Source organism: Apostichopus japonicus, chromosome 13 (assembly GCF_037975245.1).
Source record: "Apostichopus japonicus isolate 1M-3 chromosome 13, ASM3797524v1, whole genome shotgun sequence".
Lineage (NCBI taxonomy): Eukaryota > Metazoa > Echinodermata > Holothuroidea > Aspidochirotida > Stichopodidae > Apostichopus > Apostichopus japonicus.
In genome coordinates this window covers 19,946,072-19,969,887 of record NC_092573.1, presented here as the reverse complement: position 1 = coordinate 19,969,887, position 23,816 = coordinate 19,946,072, and the positions used below count along the sequence as shown (strand labels likewise).

Genomic DNA, 23,816 nt, shown 5'->3' with positions numbered 1-23,816 from the left:
TTGCTTGTAAGTACTGTTATTACTTAATTTAATAACAAAATAATCCACTAATATATTTGTTTCAAAAGTCTCAGAGAATTTGCTGACAAACATGGTGTGCATTGTTTACTTGGCAAAGAGTTGATACTAATTCATGTATCATTTCAATTGTTTAGATGTAAATTAAAAACTTTTTGAATTATTCTAAAATTAGACAAATAATACCTCAAAGGAAAATTAGTAAATCACAAAAAAAAAAAAAAGTAAAATTGATAAAGAAAATCATTTCAGTCAAATTTTAAGAAACAATTCAGCTGCATAAAAATCAAGAATTAAACAAATTATAATGAAAATCAAACATGTGCACAAAATTTATAAAACAATATGTCAAGGCAACCGTGTACCATAAGAGAACAAACTGATACAAAAACATTTCCATTCGAGAGAAAAGTTCCATTAAAATGGTACCAATTCTTGCAATAAATGAAGCAACTCAAACATCACTCCTGTCAACCTTCAGACCATGCCCAAGTTCTCTCTATTTACTTTCACATGATTACAAATTTAATTACAACAGTTTTAATGTTTTAAATTTTCTTGGCAAAGGTTGGGAGAAGGGATGGAAGTCTAGAAGCCTTGATCCTGAATATTACTGGCCCCTTTCCAGGTATTACAAATGAAACCCTGTATTCCATTACAATAATGCCCAACTATTCTCCTGTGGACTGAACCCACAGGTTACAAAAATCCCAAGATAACATCTATTAGTACTATTTGCTCTTTTCCTTTGTTTTGTTTTCAGTATTTGAAAATACATTTCAATTTTGGGAATAGCAGTTTGTTATTCCCAAATACATATATGAAAAGTCTGTCATTTCTAATACTAATAAAAAGCCAGCCCAAAATTTGATAAAAAGCAGTTAGGGAAGGTATGTGACCATTAATGAAGCAGTGTAAAAGCAACATTCAAATTTCACTTACAACAGAATATAAAAATGACAGATTTTCTGCATTAATTCTTCAGAGATAATGTAGTGAGAAGAAAAAGTTGTATCCTGCAGTTTACTTCAGTGACAAAACTGAGACAAAATTAGGGAAATAAAGTTATTTCTTGAAGTTTTCATGCACCTCCCCCTACCCCACCCCCCCCCCTCCAAAAAAAAAAAGGGGAAGAGCATAGTAGTACAATACAATGTCTCCACTGAAGTTCTTCTTTCACAAATTTTCACTTTTTATTGAAAATTATCTGTCATTAAAATACAGATTTTTTTTGGTATGACACTGCCATATTCTTAACATTGAATCAAGCTCTATTTCCTGATTACAAAGAATTGTTGTTGGCAATAAATGAATTTGTTTACATTTCTTCTTCTTCATCTTTCAACATCCCCTCCTATCTTGGTTTCGGTAGCACCAATAATATCATCTAACTTGACTAAATTTAAAACTAACCACACTCAATTATGACTTTAATGGCACTGTCTGCTCCACTCTTAGCTGTCTCGAAGGCCTTCACCGATTCAGTAAGCGGAAAACGGTGAGATATGAGAGGTTTGACATCAACCAGACCGCTGGCTACCATCTGCAGGGCAGTAGGGTAGCTGGAAATCAATAAGACAATCCTCTGTTGTTCTTCATTAATTCCAAAACAAAGACATTTCTACAGGTCATTGCATTGAAAATGGTCTCAATACATCAGGAATCTGTGCAATGACAAATCATAAATGTATTTCAAAATGCAAAAATACCCCCCATGCACTATTCTTTTACATTTCAGTGGTTGGATACGATAAAGCAAAACAGGCTGAATAACTGTCAGCATTCCTCTCACCAATTTACGTAGCGAAAGACGCCTTTGATGTCGATTTCTCTTGACGATGCATCAGCTATCGGTACTTCCACATTTCTAGGACCTCTGCCGACCGTTACGATGTTTCCTCCAGGTCTGGTGGCCTAAAGATGGGTCAAAAATATATGTTAAATTTGATATTGTCAATGTCACAACAATGTCTCTAAAAATAGCTTACATCATCAGGCCATCTCACTTTGGAATCCCCTACCTTTCACTTTAAAGGCGAAGCCTTCTTTAGTTGCATTTAAAAAAAGGTTACAAAAGCACTTCATCACCATGTCCTAGAACTGCAAAATGATGGGGGGGGGAGGGGGAGGTGAGGGAAGGGAGAGGAAGGGGTGGTTCTGTTTGGGGTTTTTTGGTTCTCTTTTCTAATTGTAAAGTTCTGTATTTTTTCAGGGAGTGTCACTACCCGAAACGCCCTATAGGGTTTTTTAGTACACTTCCTTTCACAAGTTTTGTTTCTTATCTCCTTCTATGTTATATGTCATACTTATGTTGTGATAGAACAAAAATTAATAAATGAAATGAAATGAAATATTGGCAAAAGAGACAGAATCAAATTTTAGTACAAGTACACAAGAGTGTCAACAATAGCATGGTCCTTCAAACCAGTGGCTAGCCATAGAAAATAACAAAATTATGGTGGAAGCATTCTGAATGACTACATAAAAGATAATTGTTACACTCTTCAAACTTCAAACCAAGGAATGCACTTCAAGATTGGTTGAAATTTTAGTTTAGTCTATGACATAAGGGCATTTTTCAAATGGCAAGAAATATTTAGCAGTCAAATGTGCAATACTAGACATATATACAAATTCAACTACAAAAAAAGAAAGGCACATGGGGTCAATAACTTTAAGACTAGATGAAATTCATGAACATATATAACAGTCTAGTTGGTGTGGCCAAACTACTTTAATAAAGAAATTGCCAGATATGAATATCATACCCATATAATTACAGTTATAGAGGGAAACTGCTAAGCACAAAGTGAGACACACTAAACCAAAACAACTATTCCATACTGTACTTTAAGAAGCAGTTACACGATGTTCCAAACTAAATCCCATTTGAAACCTTCTGATCATCTGTGAGTTAATAAATAACAGGAGTCTATCAAGTAAAGATGACGAGGCAATTCAGTACAAAGAATTTTTTATTCACAAATTTTCATTCAGTTAGAGCAGGGTTTCCCTAACTTTATCCCCCCATGAACTCCCTGTGGATGTCAGAGTTGTCCACGAACCCCCAACTTTTCTAGACATGATCTGAGTCATTATTATACTATAGTTCACATAACAGTGCTTCATAAAAAATCAAATTCATAGTGTAATATTGAAATGAAAAACCAACAAACAAATATTTATTTGGAACTTCAAGATCAGATCAGCTCTTATCTTCACAACGTACTGTCATGCGTACATCAACTTCACCAAAGTCATGCAGCCTGTGTCTGTTTCATAATTCAGTTATTTATCACATGCACTGTACGGTACTACTATGGCCACATATGCTTATGGAATGCCAAAAGTGTTTGTCAATAGGTACGACTTTTGTACATTACTGAATTATATGATATATCAGATTTTAGTTCAATAAAAAGTACTCTAGTTTTGACTTTCGGAAACGTCTCACGAACCCCCTGGGATCGACTCACGCACCCCCTGGGGGTTCATGCACCCCAGTTAGAGAACCCATGAGTGAGAGCTTTATCTATGAATGATTCAACTTCCCTTTAACATAGAATATGGTACTAAAAGATGGTGCCAAATTCAAAGCAATTTTGCAGCCTTTTTATTTCAACAGTACTCTAATGTGAACAAACTTCTTTTTGGATGTTAAGGATGTAAAATACTATTTGGAATGTTTTCAAAGGCTGACATATTGAAATACACAAATAGGTTTCCTTTTCTAAATCACAAACCTACAAAACTACTTACAAAAACAGCACTTTGTAAACTGGGAGCAGCACCACTACACTCTATAGTGACATCTGGGAGCCAAGAACAAGCTGAATTTATTTTCTCAGCCATTCTCTGGGGGTCTTTAATGTCAGCCAAAACGGTAACGTCAGCACCAAGCTTCTTTGCAACCTCAAGCCGACTATTAAGAATATCTGAATAGAAAAAAAACATTCCAAAATAGTATTGGTGCCTCAAAATATAGTGCAGCTCCTTGCATGCAGTACCCCAACTGATTGTCTGTTACTGCTGAGAGAAGAGTAATGGTGTCTCATAATATGGTGCAGCTCCTTGCATGCAGTACCCCAACTGATTGTCTGTTACCACTGACAGAAGAGTACTGGTGTCTCATAATATGGTGCAGCTCCTTGCATGCAGTACCCCAACTGATTGTCTGTTACCACTGACAGAAGAGTACTGGTGCCTGTAATATGGTGCAGTTCCTTGCATGCAGTACCCCAACTGATTGTCTGTTACCACTGACAGAAGAGTACTGGTGCCTGTAATATGGTGCAGCTCCTTGCATGTAGTACCCCAACTGACTGTCTGTTACCGCTGACAGAAGAGTACTGGTGTCTCATAGTATGGTGCAGCTCCTTGCATGCAGTACCCCAACTGATTGTCTGTTACCACTTACAGAAGAGTACTGGTGTCTTGTAATATGGTGCAGCTCCTTGCATGCAGTACCCCAACTGATTGTCTGTTACCACTGACAGAAGAGTACTGGTGCCTGTAATATGGTGCAGTTCCTTGCATGCAATACCCCAACTGATTGTCTGTTACCACTGACAGAAGAGTACTGGTGCCTGTAATATGGTGCAGCTCCTTGCATGTAGTACCCCAACTGACTGTCTGTTACCACTGACAGAAGAGTACTGGTGTCTCATAATATGGTGCAGCTCCTTGCATGCAGTACCCCAACTGATTGTCTGTTACCACTGACAGAAGAGTACTGGTGTCTTGTAATATGGTGCAGCTCCTTGCATGCAGTACCCCAACTGATTGTCTGTTACCACTGACAGAAGAGTACTGGTGCCTGTAATATGGTGCAGCTCCTTGCATGCAGTACCCCAACTGATTGTCTGTTACCACTGACAGAAGAGTACTGGTGTCTCATAATATGGTGCAGCTCCTTGCATGCAGTACCCCAACTGATTGTCTGTTACCACTGACAGAAGAGTACTGGTGTCTCATAATATGGTGCAGCTCCTTGCATGCAGTACCCCAACTGATTGTCTGTTACTGCTGTCAGTAAAATCTAGATAAACCTGATACCTCAGAACTGGAGGACGTGCAGATGCGAAAAACACTTAAAGACTAACGTTTATGGTACTTCAGTGCAGTTAATCATTGTAATTGTTCGTATATAGAAAAATTATAAAAATTAAATAAAGTAAGATATAGTATCCCAAGAAATTTGTTCAAAAGAAGTTTTGTAGTTGCAATTACAAAACTTGAAAATGAAATTTGAAGAGCTACCCTGTAATGAGGATCTTGCACAGTGTTAAACGATAACAAACATAAGAATTGTTAAATGTGTGAATATTGATAAAGGAGGATAGGATACTTAGGTTTTACTGTCCTACTACAGGGAGTTAAGACTTGCGCACAAAGAAATGTCTGATGCCGGTTATCTGACCTAGTTTCGAATGAGGTGTAACAGAAGTGTTAGACACTACCATCGATCCCAGAAAATACACACACAGCTTGCTACAGTTGGTAATTAGACACTAGTGTACAGTCAATACATGCAGCTACGGTCAAAACCCACAACACAGTGTACATAGCAGCGATGGACATCTCAGATCCAGATAAAAGATAACAAGGTATCGCGTTTCATTACTGTCTGCATTTTGTAGCGACAAGAAGTAAACTTCACTTGCAAGCAACAGAAAGTTAACTTTTTTCAGAGTGCGGCACGCGGTTAAGGGCGAGGCTTCAATGCCTTTAAGTGTAATCATCTGATAATTGGGATAATGTTGCAACGGCAAAAACTCACCAGTAATTACAACTTTCTCTGCTCCCATAGCTTTAGCAGTTAGAAGACAGACTAATCCAATTGGACCTTGGGATTAAAAGAAAAATATTATCAATAAAGGAATTTTTTGGTGGCAGTCTTTTGGGTATATGAAAAAAAAAAACAGAATTTTTTCATCGACACAGTCATGGTTCGGGGATTTTTTCATCCTATGATTCAGGAGAAGTGAACTTTTGAACCTTGCGCCAACTTAATCTGATATATTTTTGAGCAGTGGAGAACAATGAGCGACAGTGAAGTCATTGCGGCACATCGTTTCGGGTGCTGCAGGGACACTATCATGAGCAAGCTACACTGTAGCGAGGAAATTTAAATTTTCTGAAAGTTAAATTGCGAGTTAGATGGAAATTTCCCGGTGTGTTGCAAGTTAGCAATCTTTTGGAGACTTATAATGTTCCAAAATCCCCTAACTAGTTCTTCTTCATAATATGTTGTTCAGATATTTGTTATCTGAGAGATTGTTGTAATCACAGCCGTACACAAAGTCTGTACACATTCCTGTGTATTGTATCAAGGCCACGCTTAGAGTGAGATCTGATCGAGTCTGACCAAAGTGCCGCACTGACGTCATGTGTCGATATAAGTCAGTGTTAGATTCAAATTTTCTAGCAGGACGGGCCAACATTTCAAGCACTTTATCCCAGGAACTAAATTTCATCACAGGGCAAAGTTTAGGGCGATACAAAGACAAAAAATGATATGACCAGAAGGACTGGACCCCATTTTTCACTAAAAAATTCCTTTAATAATGGCACTGGCACAGATATATTTACCACCGGCCCAAATTATTGTGGACCATAATTTTGACATTCTAGCATGAGGGTTTATTATTCCCTACCCCTTCTCTTAATCCTCTCTTTGTCCCTCCACTGTTTATCTCCTACCTCTCCTCTTCCCCTGTTGGTTTCTTTCTTTCTTCTCTCCATCCCTTGTCTACTAGTCCCCTTACATCTATCTCTTTGTGTTCACCATGCTCATTAACCTGTCTGTATTCTGTGCATGTTTTTGTCCCTTCTGTTACTGTTACTTGTCATTTAGCCTTTGAAGAAGATCCTGCTAGGATCGAAACGTCAGTCCAACTTACTTTACACATTCTCTTACACAGGCTCTCTAGTGGATAAGCAGTTTGCTAACAGTTTTATTTTATTTTGATATTTGGGGGTTATATGATTTCCTATGAAGCTTAACTTTTATCACCAATAATTTCCATCTAGCTAATGAAGGTAAGAGCACCTTAGAACCGATCATCATTGCTTTTCATAGTACAAATTCATACCTGCTCCACATATTAGGACTCTGCTTCCAAGTTGAACATTCCCTCTTCTGCAGGAGTGGACAGCAACAGCTAAGGGTTCTAGAAGAGCGCCCTCCTCACATGATACATGGTCTGGCAATCTTTTTTAAAGTGGGAGAAAATAAGTTGAGTCAAGTTGTAATCATGATCTTCAGTATCTTACTTCTGCCAAAAAATTCCAATAAATGCCAGACCTTGAAATATTGAGACATAAAAACTGCATTTGGATGGTCAACACACATGACACTCATTCAAGATATATTATTATGATTTTTAACTCAGCCCCACTTCTTTCCCCCAAACCCCTCTTTCCCACCCACCTTGCCTCCTCCTACTCCTCCTCCTCCCACACACAATCTCTTTAGTCTACAAAAAGATTATACCCAGTACTTACTTGAAGCATAAATTGGCAGGGTGACAGTAAAACTGTCTCAAGGAACCATCAACTGGAGGTGTTGCATTAAACTTCATGTCAACACATAAATTGTATCTCCCTTCTTTACAAAATGAACAGAAGTAACATGGAATCCCGGGCTCAATGGCGACCCTATCACCTGGAAAGGAAGAGAAACTATGTCAATTTAGTCAAACATGCTGTTGTTGATAAAAATTAAACAAAATCACATGACACTAAATGTGACAATTCCATCTCACATCACCTCATATCACCTCACCTCACATCACATTACATCACCTCACATCAGATCCCATGACATGAAATCACATTAAATCATATAAAGTAGTCAATATTGTATTTTTGAAGAAAGTTAATAGTAGATCTTTCACGGTCAACTCCATCTTGCCAAGTTACAAAAATGAAGTAACTCAAAAGTTAAAATATTACATTAGTTTCCATACATAAGAACAATCTTTAAAAGTCACAATCAGTTTAGGATTTCTGAGATCTGCTTGTGCCATTTTCTTAAGCTGCATTTATATTTTTTTCATATTTAAATCTTTTTGCCAAGGACTCAAAAGTATAAAAGGATAGAGAAAAACATGCAAACAGTTTCCAAAGGCTGTTTAAGGAGTCCTTACCCACAGCTAATGTGGTGACAGCTTCCCCTACAGCAGATACAATCCCACTGGCTTCGTGGCCAAGAATCATGGGACTTGTCACCACGAATCGTCCGCACTGACCGTGTTCCCAGTAGTGAACATCAGAACCACATATACCAACAGCCTTCATTCGCAATTGAACTTCTAAAGTGAGGAAGAATAAATATATTAATGTAAAAAGAAAACGTCTGAATATGCAAGGCTCAGAAATGCAAAACATGTACTTTGGAATTTTTAAACCCAAATAGAGCTGATTTACTTTAAAGGATATTCCAGAGGCAAATTTATATTGGACAATACTAAGGAGGCCATATTCTAAACATCCTGGTGAAATTTGCATTTGATTCCTGTATCTATCCTGTTTTTGAGATAATAATAGTTGCAGTTGACACATTTTGCAGCAGAAGTGGACAGGAAGCCAACAAGTGTGATGCAATCAAAGCACAGTAACAATTTGTTTTCTTCTGTTTTTCTACAAAATTTAATTATAATTTTATCCTTGAGTTAAGTCAAAACAAAAGTGAAACGAAAAAATAAAGTTAAACAAACCACTTTGCTGGCAGTGTACAAAAATGACATAACACCTGTTTCTCATCAAGTTCACTTATGGGATAAATGGTAATAACTTCAAGTATCAATATTTAAAAAATTTCATGTAGGAATTGGATGCAATTTTTATTAGGATGCCTAAAATGTAATTACCCAAATTATACAAACAATGTGGATTTTTCCATGTAAGTTTTAATTGCTTCTTTGAAAAAGTGACTGCTGGATTACTCACCATGTTTGGCAGGCTGAGGAATAGTTGTGTTTTCCTGAGAATTTTGAGAAAGCAAAGAAAATTACTTCTATTAATTTTTCCATTCCCTATTCCCACATCCAAACTTGTTCTAAGATAAACAGGGGTTTCTTCTTTTTTTCTTTTTTTTTTCTTTTTTTGGGGGGGGGGGGGGGGGTTATAGGGCAAACTATGAGAAACAATTAGAGTTGCAAGTATCAGCACAGACAAGGCAAAAATTGTGACCTTTCCTATTTGTACTGATTATTAGCATGGTAGCACACTGTACACATAATTTGCATCTAGCCTAGGCCTTTGGCACAGAGCAATTACAATTTCATAGAAGGTACTCTTCTACTCTCAAGTCTAACGTAAGACCTACTGTAGGCTAGCCTAGGCCTGTTAGGAACACTGACCACCACGAGCTCGCCAGCTTTTCGTAACACTGCAGATAAGTTCCTTCCTCCCTGCTCCATAGTTTTTCATGCAGTGCAATCAAAATTTGCCGAGTGTGTCATCAGCCACCTAGATATAGGAATTAAGCTTTATACGTGTCACCCAACTTGCATCTTTCTACTGTAGTAAGACGAGATACGGGGCTAGGACCTAGGAACAGCTGATAAGCGAAGTGTAAAGCAACGAGGTAAATGAATCTGGAGGATTCATGTCAATTGGGTGCGCGCGTACCATGTATGGAGGGTCATGTGATGTGTTCCAGGGTGGTACTATACTGATATTTCTCTGTAGCAGTTCGAGAACAGTGTTAGTGACTTCGTGAAAGATTGGTCGGTTCGGACATGGGAACTAGCGGCATAAGAAGGTACTGGTACTTCAGGCCTACGAAATAGTGCTAATATGCTAACGTCCAACCTTATTCTCTTGAATGAAGGCAGGCTTTCTACATAATCTTACTTATTAATACAGCTCTAGGGGCAAGCTTTGTCTCATATGGCCTAACGTTATTACTACACGCTATAAGTGAGTGTAGAAATGGGAAATGTGGGGAAAAGTTTAGTTCAGTGCAACCACGGAATTCTCCATGGAACAGAGCCTAATGCTGTTCGACGGGAATATAGCTATCACGTTAGGCTACAGGCACGGTTATTGCTAGGTAACGGGTGTCGTCTGCTGCTCTAAGCGCGCAAACTCATTTACGTACTAGTTGGGTGAAATCATCATGCGTAATAGGGAGGGTAGTATATTAGTACCACCCTGGAACACATCACATGACCCTCCATACATGGTACGCGCGTACGCGCTTATTTACTGTGTGATAGTTTCTCCAGATTCATTTACCTCGTTGGTATAAAGTAAACAAGGTTCCACCAAACAAAATAAATCCTCATGAGGTTGTGATGATCGTACTGTCGGTGGCGTGACCTACACACTAAATTCGTCACTTACCAATGCCCATAAAGTAAGGTGACCAGTCCCCGATTAGTGTGCTGTCCCCGATGAACAAGTGTCCCCGAAAATGTCCCCTATTCGTCAAAATGTTCAGGAATTTCGAAAATATCCCACATTATTAGTAAAATACTTGTAAAAACAAAATTTAGTAAAGTGTGCAGTCGCAGAACGGAACTTATAACCAGTATTTCAAGTGGGCCTATTGCAAGCCATTTTATTTTTTATTCAGTATTTATTGATATGTACGTCATATTTGATGATATCAATAATTGGAATTTATGATATCAAAAATTCGAATTAATGATATCATTAAATATGGCCGAATTTGTGATATGTACGCCATATTTGATGATATCATTAATTGGAATTTATGATATCATTAAATATGGCTGAATTCGTGATATGTACGTCATACTTTTTGATATCATAAATTTAAATACAGATATCTGAAATTGAATTCATGATATCTTGAATTGAAATATTGATATCTATAATAGTTCATCTATTTTAAGATATCATATATTCAATTCTGGATATCAGAAATTTTAATTATGATATCATCAAATAAAATAATGATATCAATAATTTCCTTGCACCAATTAATGATATCATCAAATATGACGTACATATCATTAAAACAATTTCAGATATTTCATGATATCATTAAATAATTTTTGATATCATTAAATAATTGTTGATATCTAAGGGAAACTAAGGGAGGAGAAAGGATTGGAAGAAACAGTGATTTGAAGGGGGAGGGGGGACTAGAGACAGGGGTATCAGGTGCTCAATCCACCCTTTGGTGACAAAGTTTCTTTTATTGTAGACCATGAAAGATGCATATGTAATATCAAATTTCACTGGTTCAAACATTTCCAAACCTATCAGTAGGAAACAGAAGAGAAGATGATGCTACCTATTAAACAAGACAAAACAAGTAGATAACAAAATATTTTTGGTCAAGATAACATATGTATTGCAATTAAAAGAAAAATGTGATCTTTACAGCTTCAATTTCATAACATGAACCACAGTAGTATACACGGGTGAAGACGTCATCACACTTTGCTCTTGTCTACATCGCAAAATGATCTTGTGGCTGAAAAAAAACACAAACAACTGCAGCAAGGTGGCTGGAATGATTCAAGCCTGAAGAGATATTACTATCAAACAAAATACACACTTCCCAACCGATCTAACTTACCCAGATCTTAAGAAACTATATTAAGTTTATGAATACCTCTTTGAAATGATCCCACATGACCCCCACCTCCTCTCCCTCTTACCCCCCTGTCTCTTTTCCTTCTCTCTATCTACATCTTTCTTCAAATTATTTATCACTCCAATAAGATCCTTACTCCCTTTCTCCTTTATTTTTCTTTCATGGTAACACCCCCCCCCCCCCCACTCCTCTGCCTCTTTTGAACAAAAGACTTCCTTACCAAGAGAAAGGGTAGAATAAACAATTGTCAAAACAACCAGAAATTCTAGACTTTTGAGTTTCTACAATTTTCTCACTTTCAACATTTGACTATGAATGATTTCAACAACTACTGTAGAACTTTTCAAAACAAATGACAGAAATCAGAGACAAATCTTTTTGAAGTTGTAATATCATGGATAGATCAAGGATATAGTTTCTTTTTCTTTCTTTTATTTTGATAAGTTTCCTTATCTTTGAGCTAAAATATGTTTACAAACAATTCAAATGGGGGGGGGGTGGGGGTCTTTTTGGTTGCAAGTGACAATGAACAATACATGAGATATGTATACAATATTGTTTAATTCCAACAATGTATAGTCTGTATCTCCCAACAAGTAGAGTCTGATAAATGCTTATATCTCACTGAATCAGCAGCAAACTCAGAGATGCAAATCACAAGAGTTTGCCAATGTGCCAATCTGCAAAATGAATCCATGTTCGACACAGGGGCAAGAAATAGTTCGAAACTTGGATTAACTACTAAAAGAGGATACATTTCAGTTTGGACACAAAACAGTTTCTATTGTTTCTCACTCATTGTTCTAATGTGGCTAGAGGAAGGGGGAGGTGGAAGGCTATGAATGACAAATACAAGGTAGATTCTTTACCAAAAACAGGGTTGAAATCAGCTTTAGCATGTAAAATGAGCAAGACAAGTCGTTCATTGTCTTGATGGGAGGGGAGGGGAAGGGGTGGAGGGTGAATTGTACTTTCCTGTTCATAATTGACATGGATAAATGATTTAAGTAACATTTTCAACATTTTGCTGGATGGAGGAATGGGGGAAGGGGCAGAGAAATGGATGGGTCATTTAGGGGTAACCATTCCCTCTCCTATAGGTTATGACTGAGGAAAAGTATTTTTAGCACATTTTTCTTGTAACAATTTAATTCAAAGATAGCAAGGTTTCACTATTCAACAACAACAGTTAAAATCATTCCATCATGATATCTTTCTCATAACTTTGCAGTTGGTGAGGTGAGGTAATTTTACAACACATAAGAATGATTTCATTGAATAACCTCATAACACAAACTTTATTTTTTACTTTTAAAAAATGGAAAGAAAATTTAAATTAAACTATGTGGAAAAAGGAAGACTGATTATGTAAACAAAATTGAATTTTCAGCAAAAGTGTACATATGTTCAAAGAAAGGGAAGAGATGTCACATAACAGTTTCAGTGTTATCAGTCTGTGGCTAACATCTTTAAGTGAATATTGTTGATCAATAAATACAATTGAGCAAATGTCAATTCAAGGAGGCAGTCAGTTGCAATTCATACACAAAAGAGATATTCATTGCTGACATGACTTGAATCTAGAGAGGAGAATCACTAATTCACTGACAATGCTTTGCATTAGTAAACTAGTGTATTTTTGCCTTGATAAACATAAAACGTATGTTCTTTGATTCCTTTTAAGCAGGTGTTTTCTCGGCATACTTATTCTTTATATTTAAGTAAAAAGGAAAAAATATAAAGACACGACTGGTTTACTTCCAAAGAAAAATTCCCATTTATCTTTGAGGCAAGCTACATCGAAGCCGTAACCGTGAAGACAACCACGAAATGAAACAGGATGTTTCTCCTCCATCTCACAATTAAATCCTGCAAACTTGGAAAATATGTTGCTTGAAGCTTTCCACTTTGTCTTGAGAGCTGCATACAGGGATATGAAATATCACAGAGGAATACCGAAAAATTGTTCGCACAGTTATCCATTGTCAGCCCCGGTGTCTAACCTCGGAGCTTTCCTGGCGTGAGGTGATTCTGTGTCCAATTCTGACTGGCTTGGATTCCTCTTTTTATGCGGATTCTGGAAATTCAAAAAGTTAAAAAAAAATATGTAAAAAACCAGAATGCAAAAATGCACTGAGGTTTCGATTACTTCATTGCACTAGACGTCTGCTTGTTAACCAGAAATATCTGTCACCATATAAATTGCATTATTTCACAAAAATGTAAAAGTTATTGCACAAAATTAGTTTGAGATGAAATATTGTAATATCAATATAGAATCAACTAACAATTTTTAGGCAAATTTAAATGATACCTTTTTGTCCCAGTGTTGGTGCAGATATCTGAGTAGAATATTTGTCTTTTCTGTTGAAATAACTGTAGAAAATAGGAAGAAGACTCATTAGCAGTAAGTTCATCATTCATGGACACCAAGTGCCAAAAAAAAGAAGAAATGGTCAGGCGGCCCAAATAACTCCCATTGTCTTGCCTCCTTTCAACCAAAAAAAAAAATTAGCTAGAAAATGTTTTTTTTAATACTCATTAGCACCCAGCCAATAAATCACTTTTGGATACAAATAAACATCAATATATAATAAAAATAGGTAATTTGTCCTATAAGGCCTATTGCTGTATATTAGTTCTGTAACATCCAAATGGGACAACTACAAAATGACTTTGTCCCCTTGTTCATACCACTCAAGTGGTCCCTGGTTCCACCCAAAATAACAATGGCCACTCTTTGGTGAGAGGAGGCAACTGAATAACTAATCTGACCAGAATCATATCTGATAGAATAGTGAGAAATGTTCACATTGTCTAATGCATCACGTTAAACAGGTGAAACATTATGACAGATTTTGAATTGATGATCTGATTTGATTGATAACGGTGGAAGGATGAACCAGAACCTCAGTGAATGATTTCATGATGTCACCAGGGTCAGATTTGATCTAATTCTTCTCTTCAACAGATTCTGAATTGATGATCTGTCCAGAACCAGATTATGATCGAGTCCTGAGAAATGTTCCAATTGGTCAATACTTGAATGTTAACGGTGGAAGGTCGAACCAGATCCTCGGTGAATGATTTCATGATGTCACCAGAATCTAATTTGATCAAATTCTTTGAGTTGACTGAATTTTTTATGTAATCATTCAAATTTTTAACAGTTATATATATATGTTAACAGTAATAATGTCAAACTTCAACTTTTTAAGACAAAACTTGTATTTATAACTGAAAAATATTTATTACTTATTCAACACAAACAATTCTAATTTGAAAAAGATCTGACATATTTGAATAAGACCTAGGATTGATGACACTTTCATAGACAATGAGCTGAACACACACAACAAAAAAAAGTAAAATCCAACAAATAAATTAAATAACAACATCCCAAACAGCCTAGTAGGTGACAGGTGATACATCTTTGTTTTGGGTTTGCTTTTAAGATGAAGTATGAAATATGAATATTCATGTACGTATAGTAATAAACTTGCCTTGTTCAGAGGGATAATCTTTAGTTGGAAGGTAAACAGCAGGCTTTTTACTCTGTAAGAAATGAAAACATAAATGTTAAAGTACTGAATGAAAAGCACATGTACTAGTAGACTAGAATTGCTGTAGTGTTCTTGTGATGTAACGAGACGTGATATATACCAATGGTGAGGCTTTCCCTTATGATATAATCTGACAAACTAGAATAAAAAACATGAAAAATCTGAACAGAAAGAAACAAACAAAAATATAACAACAAAATATCTTTCTTTTCACTAATAACACTCACTATCAGAGATGTTTCTATTCCAAAGGCAGGAGGAATTTATCGAAACTAAAGACGGCTTTTCAAAATTTGGCGGTACTTAACAAAAGGTTTCAAAATGCAACTGTGGCTTGTAGTAAAAGAGTTTACTCAGCTGGAAATGTATTTTACCACATTGTTTGGACAGGAAAAAGAAAGGGTAAAAACATAGAGAATTTGAAAAAGAAAACAAAAAACATATATATTGCAATAACACTGGTATATGTCAAGCTGTATCATGTAGTATTATGTTTTACCATGGAAGTATTCCTACACATATACTGTAGCGTTGAAATTGATAATAAACCAGAATGCAAAATGTATTGTGGTTTTGATGATGTAACATGAGGAGCTTTCTTCATGAATCTGACGTAATGTATAGTGAGGGTGTACAACATACTTGATCTTAGTAATACAGTGAAAAGCAGTGTGATGTGACACACAATAAATTCACACTGACACAGGCTGTCCTGAAAGTGAAATGACCATTGACCTTAACAACAGGCTTCTTGTACTAAATGTGATACATCAACATCTTTAATATGACATCTGTCCTTGTTGAAATATTGTGTAAAACATGGTTTTCACAATTTATCCCCTGGTGAACAGTGCACAAACGACCATTGACATTCACCCACATTAGGTTTCTTGTACTCGATGTGGTACAATTACATACCAAATATGCAATCTGTCCAAGCTACCCTTGCAATATTATGTTTAGGAAGGTGCATTAGTGTTGAGAGACAGGTAAGAGGGAAGTATAGTAAATGTTTGGTGTATATTCACTTCAAATGACCTTTGACCTCCACCAAAAGCAATAATAGGCTCCTTAAATTTGATATGGTACATCTACAAACCAAATATGAGATCTGTCTGAGGTTCCCTTCTTGCAATTTATCATGTTTACAAGGTTTTCACCACTTGACCTCTGATGACCCCAAATGACCTTTGACCTCCACCAAAACAATAGGCTTGTTTAACTCAATGTGGTACTTTTACACACTAAATATGAGGTTTGTGCAAGTTTCCGTTTTTGAGATATCCTGTTTACAAGATGGGCAACCGCGTCACAAACGCGCACAAATACACACACATGCACATACGCCATCATGAATGCAAAGGTTATGATCATCATAGAAACCAAAAATTGAAGACGTGTCTTCAACCTGACATTTAAGCAGGGACTTGCATATTTTTTTTTTCCATTTCCGTTTTATACTGCTCTTGTTCCCATTTCATTTAAATTCACAGCAGCAGTTCTAGGTCACACTTTTGCAATGTAGTCACATCGACATAAGTTTGAACTAGAATTTATTGTAAACATCCATGCTATAGAATATTTGTCAAGAGCAAATATTCTGTTCTAAATATTTAACATGTACTCCAAGGGTCTTTCGTTTTGTCCTTTCCTTGCTCAAAATTTGCTGTGTTCGCACTTTACAACATTCTAAATGTGCGTACTGATAAATACTGTAGTAATAAACAGAAAGTATAAGCATACAACAATTATATTTATAAACCACGGTCATATATTTTCCATGTATACTTTGAATGTTGCCCTTCATGTCAAAATGCTCATCACTTTCACTCTTAAAGATTAAAATAGCTCAGAATATTTACACAAAAGTGTAGAACCTTACCACTCCTCTCCCAGTGTCTGTATGGAATCTGGTAAAATTATGCTCATTGTGGCATGGCAGGCCTTTGAGAAGTTGTCCAACACTCTGAAATAGCAATTATGAATAACTTTGTTAAAGAAAACGCTATCACAGCCAAACCAGCTTCAATATAAACATGTAAAATAATTTGATTATGCGTAAATTTATGTCTTTCTTTGTTGTGAGAGGTAGCTGATAATATAACACTGACCACACAACGAAATATTATCAAGTATAATCTTGTCTAGTTTAAGCTCTAGAAGCTGTTGGTACTACAAGGCCAATGTTGACTGACTTTGCCCAATCACACAACTTGCCTTTCTAATAATGGCTTCAATATAGTGTGGCTTCAACATCTTCCTTACTCGCATTCCCACCCCACCATACCAAAGTATATTGCCATGCCCCACAAATAACAGAGTAATAAAAATAATGGCAAGAATATTGTTATTAACATACAGTAGAACTTATTCATCATCATACAATACATTTCAGTTTCTTAAATAATACATCAACCTGCTCAAGCCAGGAAAGCTGTTAATCTGTCACCACCCCAAGATATTTATAATTATCCGTCCTTCCAACGATATAATATATAATACTCTATAATAACTTTAAATGAAACATTCGTGGACTTCCAGAAGTCAATCACCATTTCTTATTAATATCGAGTGCTAAAACGTTGCGCCCACAATAGTTCACAAAATAATTGATCTGATCAACGTACGCAATATCATCATCATTTGATATCAAACCCAGCAAGGCATTATAATCTGCAAATTTGACCAATGAGCAGTTTTCATTATTTGACCATGCATCTGATGTGTACAGAGTGATTAATGAAGGCGTAACATTACTTACTAATACTAACTGTAGTAGGTTAGGAAGCAATAGTTAGGCTAATTTACAGTACGCCTATTAACGTTAGGTTATTTTACTACAGCGACAGTGGCAAATAGTGACTGCAATTGCGTGGAACTCACCATGTTTGTTTCTTGACTTTCTTACAGCAAGCAAGGGGATTGCATTCCTTCGTCCACTTATTGTTGGCGATTTTAATTGTCAACCATGAATCATATTCTTATGCACGAGTACGAATAGGCACACTCTATGGATAATTCTAAAATCAAGTTTTTTCCGCAACAGTGACCAGAAGTAGGAGTTTATCAGTTGCCAGTACAGTGTTCATTAACATAGTTTCGCAACTTGATCTAAGAATTATTCTCCCCAGGTTCCCTCGAGTATGAATAAAAATGCAGAACCTACGTTTTCACAAGGCAAGGAAGGAAACAATTTAGGGTAAATGGTGAGGCAATCCGTCCCTCAAGCAAGTGATGGGGCGATGTCCTCAACCCTGACTAAACTTAAGTTTCCTCATTGTGTCTTCAACCGTCCGTGGATAGCCAGATCGGACCCAAATATGTCACCGCCCCATAAGTTTACTACGTAAATGAGAATACCTTATTCGTTATTCCTAAGCCCTCCAATCAGGGAGCTGCTACTCTAACGCAGCCCCTGCCCCAATTTCTCCCGAGCTCCCCAATTGACACCCGGCTCTTTGGACGGCTGTGGACACTATGACCCACATAACTTTTCGAACGGGCCCCTATGTTCAATCAATCAATCCTGTGCACCACTACCAAAAGACGGTGCCAGATTACTTGTTAGTGATAATTTACATTCTAAGGGGATCACATAAGCGGGATCAGACATTAAAGACAGTAGTAACACCACGTACCTATGGTTCGAAACGAGTCCAATAGACTGGAGCATTTTGGTTGGAAGACAAGGGAACCGAGTTTTAGCAATAAAACGTATACTGAAAAAAATGCAGTTGTGTCGAGGTGAGGGGTTGAAACACAAAGTTCATCTGGCAGTAACGTACACAGTTTGAGGTGCATGTGTAGAAGTGTAACCGAGTGGTGGGCGAGAAGTGAAAGGAAGTCTTGGTTATTGTGAACTACTCTGGTAACTTCTTGGATGATAGCGATATATCATATCATGATTTGCAACATGAAGTAATGAGATGTGGTGTTCTAGCTTCAAGGCTCTACTTGATTACAGCACTCTAACAACCTGGTGTTCAATGGGGGGGGGGGGGGGCAAAGAATCTATATACTTCTCCGACCCAGTGGCGTCGTCAGGCATTTCAATGCGGGAGGGGGGGGGGAGGTACAGGGACTCGGGCACAGCAAAATGTTTATTTGTGAATGCCGGCCTGGGGGAGGAGTCCAATAGGGGTGGTCCCCCTCCCATTTGAGAAATTTTGGATTAATTAAGGGTCATTAGATGGATGCAATCTGGTGCTATATTTTGAAACTTGAAGTATTTTTTTGTTTAAGAATTTTCGGGCTTAGTCTGTCCGATATTTATGTTTTATAATTGGGAGGGATAAAAAGTTAAACAAAAATATGGAAATTAACCCTTTTGCTTTGATCATGTTTTTAAATAAGAGTGTTGATATTTAAATTAGAATGCATGCAGGGTATTAGTGAAGTTTAAGCACTAGCGGTTTACGCCGGCCGGGGCCTGTGACCTTGTTAGTGAGAAAACAACTGGTTATTGTGATGGTCGATGGAAATAAGTTTTACTGATGAAAATAATACGTTTTGTTTCTTGTAAGAAAGTTTTTGATTGAGTACTCTTTTTAAAACTACAAATCGCATCTGCGGGGCAACTGAAGGGGGGGGGGGCACGATTTTTTGGGAGGGCACGTACGTGCCCCCACACGTAAGGCCACCCCTTCAAGTTGGCGACGCCACTGATCGAACCGATTGTTTTCCTTTCACAGGAAAATTGCCGAAAAGCGTCATGAGAACATCTGTTTTGTTATATGTTATCAAACAAAATCTGTTTTTTTTTTTTTTGGCTTGGATGTCAGAATACGCAAATGGAAGTAAATGTGGTGCAAAAATTAGGTCAGTTGAGGCAACTTATCATGTTTATCCAACTCCATATGTTCATAGATGGATTTTTCAAACTTCGAATGTAGCACATGAATTAAGGAGGGGGACCACCAATATGAGAGCCGCCCGGCCTCCGGTACCCCTCGATCCAGACTCCAGCGACTGATCCTAACTCTTGATCCGTCAAGTACATGTAATTCTGCCCAAATACCTAACAATCCTCCATCCACATACCCCTCCCCATCTCGAACATAAGACCCCACTCCCCGGTTCTCTCTTTATGGTGGGCTTATTTGAGAAAAGAGTCAATTACTCAATCGAGGCAGAGCCTGTACTTTTGAGAGCGACATTGTGGAGTCAGTCAACCAACGAAAGCGAAGGGGAAAGGTGATGGGAAGGTACCACCACTTGGGTTATCGCAGAATTAGTCTCTGCATTTTACCCAATTATAGCGAAGGTTCCAGACGCTCTTTATACAACAAATACAGTCAGAAGGGGCAATTCTTGGTCGATACATTGGTAGACAACATCCAAACCAGTAATTGTTAAATATCGAGGATTTGGTGATAAATTGCTGTACATATATCACAAAAGTTAGCCTAAGTGAGTCATCGTTTCAACACTCAGAAAAACAGTTTTCGAGCAAGGGGCCTTGGCCTACTGTAGCATGGTGGGCCCATAATTGACGCACTTAAGTTAAGGATTTGATCAACGATATCTATCAAGGAAAAATCCAAATTACTCAACTGTATGTGTTTTTCATACGTGTAGTTCCTCAGAAATGTTGTGATCTCAAAATATTTAAGGTTCTGTGCTTATGCACCGTACAATTGAGCAGAATTTGACCACAAAATGTCTGCCGTGTCAAGTTCTTTCATACCCCTAAATTGACACATTCGTCGATAAGCTAACTGTAGTGTAGGCCTTAGTATACATCTATTGACTTTGATGCTGTTTGCTATGCGCTGAGCCTCTAAGCTCAGGCAGGTCAGGTCCCAGAGAGTAGTGTTATCATATTGAGGTAATGTTGGGTATTTTTTGGGTGTAAGATTTCCAAATGGCCAAAAAATGTGCAAAGCAGGGGGGAGGGTGTTAAAAGCTTAAAAAATATCACAATTTGGTCAGCAAAACCTCAACTGGATTCAAACTCATGAAATATGTAATTCTGCTTGACTGCAAAAAGTTTAGGTGGCCTGCTGTATCGTTTGCTATTAATAATTGAAGGTGCGTCAATTACGGGGGTGTGTCAATTATGAAGCCTTTACTATACTACTCTACTACTATTGCAGTGCTAGTGCTAGTACTAGTACTAGGCCCCAGTATTTTTGAAGTTAAACTTGAACTTGAAGCAACACAAAAGGCTTTAGGCCTAGGTTGATTTAGTATAAACTAACATGAATACATATATTTACGTAAAGCTCCTTCAACCAAACCAAAGTGAACTTCAGACCTAGGCTTACCATAGTTTATAAAATCACACATTAGCATTGAAGTTTAATACAATTAAGTTAATGCTGTCCTAGTATGACTCATGAGTCACATTGAAATTATACCTATCATAGGATAGGTATAATTTGATATTTTTGACCAACATGTTTATGTCATTTTACATATAAATGCATAGGCCTACCATCAATCTTACTTTTTTTGGAGCTACTTTTGCCTCTCATGAAACAACCAAGTGACAGAGATTTGTAGCTTAAGTCTGTATTAAAATTGTGCAAAAAAAAAGTGTTGGTGTCAAAGATTATCTTCTAATTTAAATCAAAGATGGATTTAAGGTAGTCCAGTATCCCATTCATTTCACAGTTTTCTTACCAAAGAATCTTTTATCATCCATACCTTATTGCAATAAGGCTAGAATTAATTATGGAGCAAGACACAACACCAGAGGATGCCTTCCAGGACAAAGGCAAAAATGGGGAAATCACAAAAACACAAGAAGAAACTGCCCAAAACCAAAATGATGTTGGTGAAAAGTCAAACGAAACAAAGAATGAGGGCCCTCCAAAAGGAGACGAGACAAAAGTTGATGAACAGTTGCAAGAAAGCAACAAAAAGGATGATGTAGAAACAGAAACTTTATCAAATTCTGAAGAGCAGAGAAAGTCAGAAAAGGAAGTAAAAAAGCAAGATGCCAAAGAGAATGTTGAGGAAGAAAGTAATAGAGTGGAAGATGTAAAAACATCGCAGTCCCCTTCCACCTCAATGCATCCTTCAAAACCAGGTGCTAATGTTAATGACAGCTGGGGCATATTTCAAGAAGGGTGGTTGGACATTTTAGGTAATGGAGAGCTTCAGAAAAAGATCCTGACCCCAGGGAAAGGTCATACAACAAGACCAAAAGCTGACCAGATTGTGACATTAAGGACCAAAGGCTGGTTGGAAGATGGGACCGAGATTGACTGGAACGATTCTATCACCATATGCTTAGGTGACGGAGATGCAGTTCAAGGTATGTGTTTGTCTGATTCAACGATTTCAGAATGTGTATTCTTTGGCTTCTATTAACCAGTGAAAGCTCAGATTATTTGAGAGTTTTACCAATGCCAGTTCTGTAATTTCTATAATGGCTTGTGTGAGATTTGCTACGAATGCTATCGTAAGAATTATAAGTATTGCTCGATATGTTTTCTTGTGTCGACATCGTCAGCTTGAAGTAGTCTTGTGAATTTTTCAATAGGTTAGGATTATCATTTAATTTTCTGATTGCTTCTTCTTTTTATTTGGAACTATATTTCTTCTCCATCTTTCAGTATTGCTGCATCTCATATCTTGAATGAGTTGTAAGGGTCATGTGATTTAAATGTTCACCTTTTGTTATTTACAGCATGGGACCTCGCTGCCATTCTCATGGAGGATGGCGAAAAAGCCGTAATAATAGCTGCCCCAAGATTTGCATATGGAGAAGAAGGAAGGTATGAAACATACAAATTAGAAAAAAAATTATCCTTACAATAGATATCAGTCGTCTATTCAGTCAATGAGAATTGAAAGGGTTGGATAGTTTATCTTTGGTAGATGTTGCAAACTAGAATACATGTATATTACAAAGACATGAAGAAACAAGGTCTAACGATTTCACCTACAGAATTGTAGTAGCATTTTAGAATACTGAAAAGCCCTAACAAACTAAATTAAGGCTGTTTTTCTTTGGGCAGGGGGTGGGGGAGACAGGGATTTCATATAGGAGCAAAATCATGGTCTTCTCATCTGAAAAGCCCTCTCTAATTGTTACAACGAACCATAAATTATCCGAGAGCTGGTAATTGGATTTCCACCTGATTTGAAAGATTAATCTCTGTAAGGTTATCTACTGCCACTGTATTCATTCCTCATTCCATGCATGAGAAATAGGGCAAAAAATTTGGAGTTATGGCTGCTAAATTTGACCTAAGTGAAATAAACAATCATGATGGTTGTTCATATGAAATAACAACATCATGAATGAACATTACAATGATCCTTCAAAACTTGATGACTACACAACAATAGTTTTTTGTTATTCTCTTACTTCATAACGTAGTGATAAACCTTCAATAATTTTAACAAATTCCCATTGTTCTTGTTAAGTCTTTGATAAACCTCTACCAATACATGTGAGTCGACCACACCCCCCCCACCCCCACTGCAACCACCCTGCCTCTTTTGTTTGTTTGAAAGAGCAAGAATTTTATTCCTTTTCTAGGAGAAGATTGAAATAGTGAGATCAGGACTGCAAATCATGTGCTTTACGAACCCAGCTATTTCGCCCTTAGTCGATGATCATGACCCTTACATAAACATTCCCTTGCTAGGGGATTTCCAGTCATTGGTTTGAATAATTTGTCTGCTCTTTCAAACTTTGGTAT

At 37.1% G+C, this 23,816-nt stretch overlaps 3 protein-coding genes across 5 annotated transcripts in view; 1 reads left to right on the top strand and 2 right to left on the bottom strand.

Moving 5' to 3' along the window:
- Positions 1-1,128: 1,128 nt before the first annotated feature.
- On the bottom strand, positions 1,129-10,165 carry LOC139978456 (sorbitol dehydrogenase-like). 2 transcript variants are annotated; one of them, XM_071988710.1, is made up of 9 exons: positions 9,532-10,165; positions 8,971-9,006; positions 8,169-8,333; positions 7,525-7,684; positions 7,113-7,231; positions 5,798-5,863; positions 3,778-3,953; positions 1,811-1,932; positions 1,129-1,580 (listed from the first exon to the last, which is right to left on the bottom strand). In XM_071988710.1, the coding sequence occupies exons 3-9, from the start codon at positions 8,317-8,319 to the stop codon at positions 1,427-1,429; spliced, it is 948 nt and encodes a 315-aa protein (XP_071844811.1). In that variant the 5' UTR covers positions 8,320-8,333; positions 8,971-9,006; positions 9,532-10,165; the 3' UTR covers positions 1,129-1,426. The 2 variants fall into 2 exon arrangements, with proteins under 2 accessions (XP_071844811.1, XP_071844810.1); XM_071988709.1 differs by having other exon boundaries at positions 1,130-1,580; positions 8,971-9,004; positions 9,384-10,165.
- Positions 10,166-11,326: 1,161 nt separating this feature from the next.
- LOC139978699 (DET1- and DDB1-associated protein 1-like) lies at positions 11,327-18,538 on the bottom strand. Its single transcript, XM_071989125.1, has 5 exons — positions 18,043-18,538; positions 17,042-17,125; positions 15,100-15,151; positions 13,911-13,972; positions 11,327-13,673 (listed from the first exon to the last, which is right to left on the bottom strand). Exons 1-5 carry the CDS (start codon positions 18,043-18,045, stop codon positions 13,572-13,574), a joined length of 303 nt encoding a protein of 100 aa, XP_071845226.1. The 5' UTR covers positions 18,046-18,538; the 3' UTR covers positions 11,327-13,571.
- A 1,829-nt stretch (positions 18,539-20,367) lies between these two features.
- Positions 20,368-23,816, top strand: part of LOC139979128 (peptidyl-prolyl cis-trans isomerase FKBP8-like) — a 30,375-nt gene continuing 26,926 nt past the window's right edge. Inside the window, exons 1-3 of one of the 2 annotated variants that reach the window (XM_071989824.1) lie at positions 20,368-20,484; positions 21,822-22,420; positions 22,796-22,883. In XM_071989824.1, coding sequence (XP_071845925.1) covers positions 21,835-22,420; positions 22,796-22,883 — 674 coding nt within the window. In that variant the 5' untranslated portion in view covers positions 20,368-20,484; positions 21,822-21,834. Of the gene's footprint in view, positions 20,569-21,821; positions 22,421-22,795; positions 22,884-23,816 lie in introns of both variants that reach the window. The other variant, XM_071989823.1, reaches the window with a different exon arrangement.